The sequence below is a fragment of the Microcaecilia unicolor genome, chromosome 6 (genome assembly GCF_901765095.1).
Source record: "Microcaecilia unicolor chromosome 6, aMicUni1.1, whole genome shotgun sequence".
NCBI lineage: Eukaryota > Metazoa > Chordata > Amphibia > Gymnophiona > Siphonopidae > Microcaecilia > Microcaecilia unicolor.
In genome coordinates, this window is record NC_044036.1 from 151,429,811 (window position 1) to 151,435,810 (window position 6,000).

A 6,000-nucleotide genomic window follows, 5' to 3' on the forward strand; every position below is an offset into this window, starting at 1 on the left:
GACTTTTTTTACGCACTTTGGAGAAGATTCTATATATGGCGCCTAAAAAATCAGTGCTGAAATCAGTGCCAACCAAGCGTATTCTATAATCGGCGCCTAGAGTTAGGCGCCAATTATAGAATATGCTTAGTTGATATTTCAGCGCCGATATCTGTGCGCATCCAATTATACCAATGAAAACCTGGTGTAAATCTCAGAGCGTAGATTTAGACGCACTGGGCCATATTCTATAACTAGGTGCCTAAATTTTGGAATGCCCATGAAACGCCCATTTCCCCATCCATAATCATGCCCCTTTTTGCCTCTACATATTAGAATTTCAACACACATCGTTACAGAATACGCTTAGTGAGTTATGCACCTAAGTTCTAATCAGTGCCTAGTGCTCATTATTGCTTGTTAAGTGCTGTTATCAGCGCTTATTAGTTTGTTCAGCCAATTAAATTTTGCGTGATGTTATAGAATCCGCGCCGATTTCGATGCCTAAATCTAAGTACACTATATAGAATCCGGGGGTCTGCGGCATCCATCTGCTTTCAAAATAAGCACCTTAGTGTAATTGTGGAGAACCAACTGCGGCAAGCAGTTAACATAATTTACAGATTGGGTGGCAGCACCGGTGGTTAGGAGGCAGGGCTAGTGGTTGGGAGGTGGGGCTAGTGCTGGGCAGACTTCACGGAGAGAGTGGTGGATACTTGGAATGCCCTCCCACGGGAGGTGGTGGAGATGAAAACGGTAACGGAATTCAGACGTGCATGGGATAAACATAAAGGAATCCTGTTCAGAAGGAATGGATCCTAAGAAGCTTAGCCGAGATTGGGTGGAGGAACAGGTGGTGGGAGGCAGGGCTGGTGGTTGGGAGGCGGGGCTAGTGCTGGGCAGACTTCTACGGTCTGTGCCCTGAAAATGACAGATACAAATCAAGGTAAGGTATACACAAAAAGTAGCACATATAAGTTTATCTTGTTGGGCAGACTGGATGGACCTTACAGGTCTTTTTCTGCCGTCACCTACTATGTTACTATGTATGTATTCTGTAAGTTATGCATGTAACTGGGAGCCCCACCCCTGCTCTACCTACGTGCATGCTCCATTGCAATTGTGCACTATCTCCTGGATGCTATATATGGCGACTAAAGTTGCTCACGCAAAACAACGCACATAGCTTATTTGTGCGCACAACTTGATTAATCAGCCAATCGGTACCAATAATTGGCTGGTAGCAACCAATTACTGGTGTTAATTGGCATTAATTGGAAGTTACAAGCACATCATATTCTATAACACTATGCGTGGAACGCCTGTAGCGTGTAATTTCAAGGGGGGCATTTTGGGGAATGTTCCAAGGGCGTTCTCAGAATATACATGCATTGTTACAGAATAGACTTTGATCATCACCTAAAATTAGGTGTTATTTATGCACATAACGCTAGTCTATAAAGGACGCGAATCCTTTATAGAATAACGCTCAGTGCTTAAACTTTTTCTGTGCCAATTTTTTGGCACCATTAATAGAATCTAGTCCTATAGCACATACTTACACCCTTCTTAAGGTGCTTACACATGTAACTACTAATTTTCTGTAGTTAGATACATAAAGGGCCATGTACCCATGTTTACCTATTTATAGAATTGCTTTTTAACTGTATAGTTAATCAGGTTCATTTAGGACAGTGTTTTCGTTGCTCAAATAGTAACATAGTAGATGACGGCAGAAAAAGACCTGCATGGTCCATCCAGTCTGCCCAACAAGACAAACTCATATGTGCTAGTTTTGTGTATATCTTACCTTGATTTGTAACTGTCATTTTCAGGGCACAGACCCTACAAGTCTGCCCAGCACTATCCCCGCCTCCCAACCACCAGCCCCATGCATACATTGAACTGTAGTCCAGTCAGATTTTTCTTTCATTTGTTTAGAACATGGAACCAGGACTGTCCCAAGTTCAGTCTGGATATTTCATAATAAGACCCTAAAGATTGAAAACGTTAGTGTTTTTATTACTGTTGGTAAAATTACAAAGGTAAGGTAGACACATGATTTAAAAACAGTGATGCATTTAGTTCCTCCACAACTTGAACCAAACTCTGGGAAGTGAGCATATGTTGTTTATGTATTATCAGCTGTAATGGTTTGTATAGCGGGGGGGGGGGGGGGGGGGCATTTCTCCAAATCGGTTATTTGGCCATGTAATTACCTCTGTGTGCTGACTTTATCTGCTTCAGCTGCTTTATTGACTTTGGTCCTTTGCATTTCCTGAGAATAAAAGTCTGGGGTGGGCTTAACCCCTGCTCAGGAAATGCCATAGCTCAAAGGTTGTTACTGTTGTTGATTAGGAGGGAAAACAACAATGGTTTGTTTAAAATGTTTTGATTTTCTAAATGTGTTGGTCTGGTGGTGTTTACGTGTTAGTCATACTTGTGAAATTAAAACTTTGTGCTGCCACCAATCAGAATTTTAGCTTTTGTCTTTAATGTTCTCTGAGGACAAAGTCTTTAATAATCAACTAACATTTCAATTCACTTTCCCTCCCCCCCCCCCCCCCCCTTTCAAGGATTATCTACAGACGGAGGTCCCAAGCGTCAGGAACATCTCTCCAGGTTTTCGATGCCAGACTTAAGCAAAGATTCCGGGATGAATGTTTCAGAAAAATTAAGCAACATGGGGACGCTGAATTCTTCTGCACAGTTTAGGAGTGTTGAATCCGTTCGAAGCTTGCTGTCCGCACAACAGTACCAAGACCTAGAGCCAAATCTGAATCAGCTTGCAAATCCTGCCAAGTACCGGGAGCTGTCATCCCATGGAAGAATGCTTCAAGGATTTCAGTTTGAAGGTGGAATATCAGGGAATGAAATGGCAGGACAGAGCAGTGTGAAATTCCCTCCACTGAGCGAGCGCACTCGAAGACGAACCCGTGACAACGATCAAAACTATCGCCATCACAGACAAAGAAGGTCCAGGCGGTCTCGTTCAGACAACGCTCTTCACCTTGCTAGTGAGCAGTGCAATAGACTGAAAGACAAACCTTTTCTGAGAACCAGAGAGGACTACGATCGCTTCATGCTCCAACGAGGGTCCAGAGACACAATGGAACCAGGCCACAAGAGGGAGATGTACAGCCACTATCAAAGGACTGCATCTGATCTTGCTTTACAGAATCATATTTTTGAGAGGTGGGGGCCCTATCTCAATGAATACGACTGGTGCTCAACGTGCTCTTCCTCTTCCGAATCCGACAATGAAGGTTATTTCCTAGGAGAGCCAATTCCACAACCGACCCATCTTCGATATGTTACCAGTGAGGACCTCATTCACCAATACGGTTCTTGTGGTGGTGGCAGCGGTGGCATACCCAAGTCCTCCACTCTAGGTGGCAGAGGACAGTTGCACAGCAGAAAAAGGCGAAAAAGCAAAAACTGTATTATTTCTTAGTAGGCAGTACTGGCACTGTCCAAGAATGTAAATTTATAAATTTGCACTGTTTTGGATTTAAGCGCTTTTTTTGTAACAAAAAAGTTCTAAGGACTGGGAATTAAAGTAATAAGGCAAAAGTTATGGACTGACGTCTATAAATAATCCTAATTATTGGCATGGAGAATTCTTTTGCACATTTCACTTTGAAGCAACTTTCACTTTAAACTGTATTACCTGGTTTGGTTGGTTCACCAACATAGCAGCACCTTTCCTATGGAGTCCTTCCTACGTCTTACTTTTCACAGGATGTTCTAGCCACCGGTTTCCTGTTAGCTTGGGCCATTCTGTGGTAACCATTTTTGCTGGTTTTCACTTTCTGTACCTTCTTTCCCTTCAGTAATTTGTTTATCAGGCAATGCAAATATCTTAAGTTATTTACATGTTCATTGTAAATGGAATGTAAATGAAAGTACTGACAAAATATTTTTGTATTTTGGAATCTCAGAGGATATTGTCTGTCTCAGAAATATACAGTCCCAGAAGTGCATGCAATCTTAACATTTTTTAAATGGTACTGCGTACGGTCGCTTTTTATTTGTCACTTATCCACCAGACATTGTTCATAGGGACATTATGAAGTATGATTTTGTGGTCAGTGGTAAAGTGGGAGAAACTAGTTTAATGATTCATCACATCAGTATAGTGTGCATAGCTTACCAGAGTCTTAACACCTCCAGCATCTTCACCTCTGTTGATTTAAATGATTTTTAAACTTCAGAAAAGTAACTTAACACTTAGAGTAGCTGTACCAAAATGTCAGCGATGTTAAAATAACCAAAGTCTGATAAAAAAAAAAAAATTACATCCATGTACAGAAATGTCAATTTGCTGTGTGTTAAAAGCTACTGTTGTGGGAAATTGAAAATACAAGCGGTGCAGTTGTGTTGGTGTCAGCATCAAGTTGCTTTGAATATGAACCCGCTATACTCTGTAGTGTCCTGGAACAATTTATCTGTTTTCCTTTATGGCATGAAGACATCTTCAGTACTGTTTAATACCTGGAACATATTAAAAAAAAAACATTAAAAGAGGCTAATTTCATTTCTTTGGAGTAAGAACAAACCCAGAGTTATACGACATCCAGGAGTGCAAATGATACTTTTAGGCTATGCGATGCAAAATATAGATGATCTTTGAAGTCCTCATATTATCCAGGTGAGTTACAATTCAGATACTGTAAGAATTTCCCAGCCCTCAAAGGCTTTCGGTGTAAGAGGTCTATTTCGGTGTAAGAGGTCTATGGTAAAATCAGGGGCAGACCGAGAGTGCCCACCCAGCCTTTGCCCGACACCCCCCTACCACTGCAGCTGATGCCCCTACTGCCCCAGTCCTATCTGAAGAGCCCTGGTGGTCCAGTGGTCTCTGTGGTGGTGGGGGGGACCATGTTCTTTCCTGCCCGCTGTGCTGCCGCTATTCCCCCACCTGCCGGCACCGCCGTCTTTTTAAAATGGCGGCCAAGACTTCCCACTGTAGTCTCGACAGTCTCGGCCGCCATTTTTAAAGTATGGCAATGCTGGGCAGGGGGAATAGCGGCAGCACAGCGGGCAGGAAAGAACATGCTCCCCTCCGCAGAGGCCACTAGACCACCAGTGGTGCACCTTTAAAGGTAGGACCGGTGAGGGCTTTAGTGTGTGGAGGGCATCCGGGCAGAGCCTCTGGGCCCTCGGGTACTGCCCAAATGGTCAGTCCGCCCCTGGGTAAAATTGTGGATTTGTATGCTGTTTTACTGCAGAAAAATTACTGTGGCGTTCACTAATCTCCAGTATCTCCGGACAAGGGTCATTATTAAACAAGTTGAGGCTCAGAGGACCCCAAAGCTCATAAGCAGGCTGTACCTACTTCAATATCAGAATGGCTAAGGGCTCCCTATGGCAATTAACCCTGGTTGCACTCTTGTAACGTCAAAGAACATCAGTAAGTTTCTCAATTCTACTGCTACCCGTTCATCAGAGGTCATAAAAAATCCTCCAATGAATCACTTGTCCAAATACAATACAGTTGATGCAATGGTGCAAGAAAAATGTATCTTATTTCTGAATTTAAGCACCCTTGATTTAGTATCAGACTGGCTTAGGGCTCCCTGTGGCACTTGTCCTGGTTGTGCCCACATAATGCCAGCTGTGCTCTGTATTGTGGGTTAATGAATCACATGATAATTTGTTTGCTGTTGGTGCAGGCTGGAAATTGCTACTACTACTACTAATCATTTCTATAGCGCTACTAGACATATATAGCACTGTACACATTATATGCAGGTACTTTCTCTGTCCCTAGAGGGCTCACAATCTAACCCCCCTGTTTACTAAGCCGTACGTCAATGCTGACACAGCCTATTTATTGGTGCACAGCAGCCGCTAGCGTGGCTTAGTAAACAGGGGATTAAGTTTTTTGTACCTGGGGCAATGGAGGGTTAAGTGACTTGCCCAAGGTCACAAGGAGCTGCAGTGGGAATTGAACACAGGTCACCAGGATCAAATCCCGCTGCACTATCCATTAGGCCACTCCTCCACTCTGGTTTGCTGGCT

General features: G+C 43.2%; 1 protein-coding gene across 1 annotated transcript in view; it reads left to right on the forward strand.

Annotated features, from left to right (window-relative positions):
* The window catches only part of PRICKLE2 (prickle planar cell polarity protein 2), a 93,425-nt gene extending 88,953 nt beyond the window's left edge, over window positions 1–4,472 (forward strand). Inside the window, 1 exon segment of the mRNA XM_030206240.1 lies at window positions 2,556–4,472. Within this exon segment, the coding sequence (XP_030062100.1) occupies window positions 2,556–3,433 (878 nt within the window). The 3' untranslated portion in view covers window positions 3,434–4,472.
* Window positions 4,473–6,000: the final 1,528 nt, after the last annotated feature.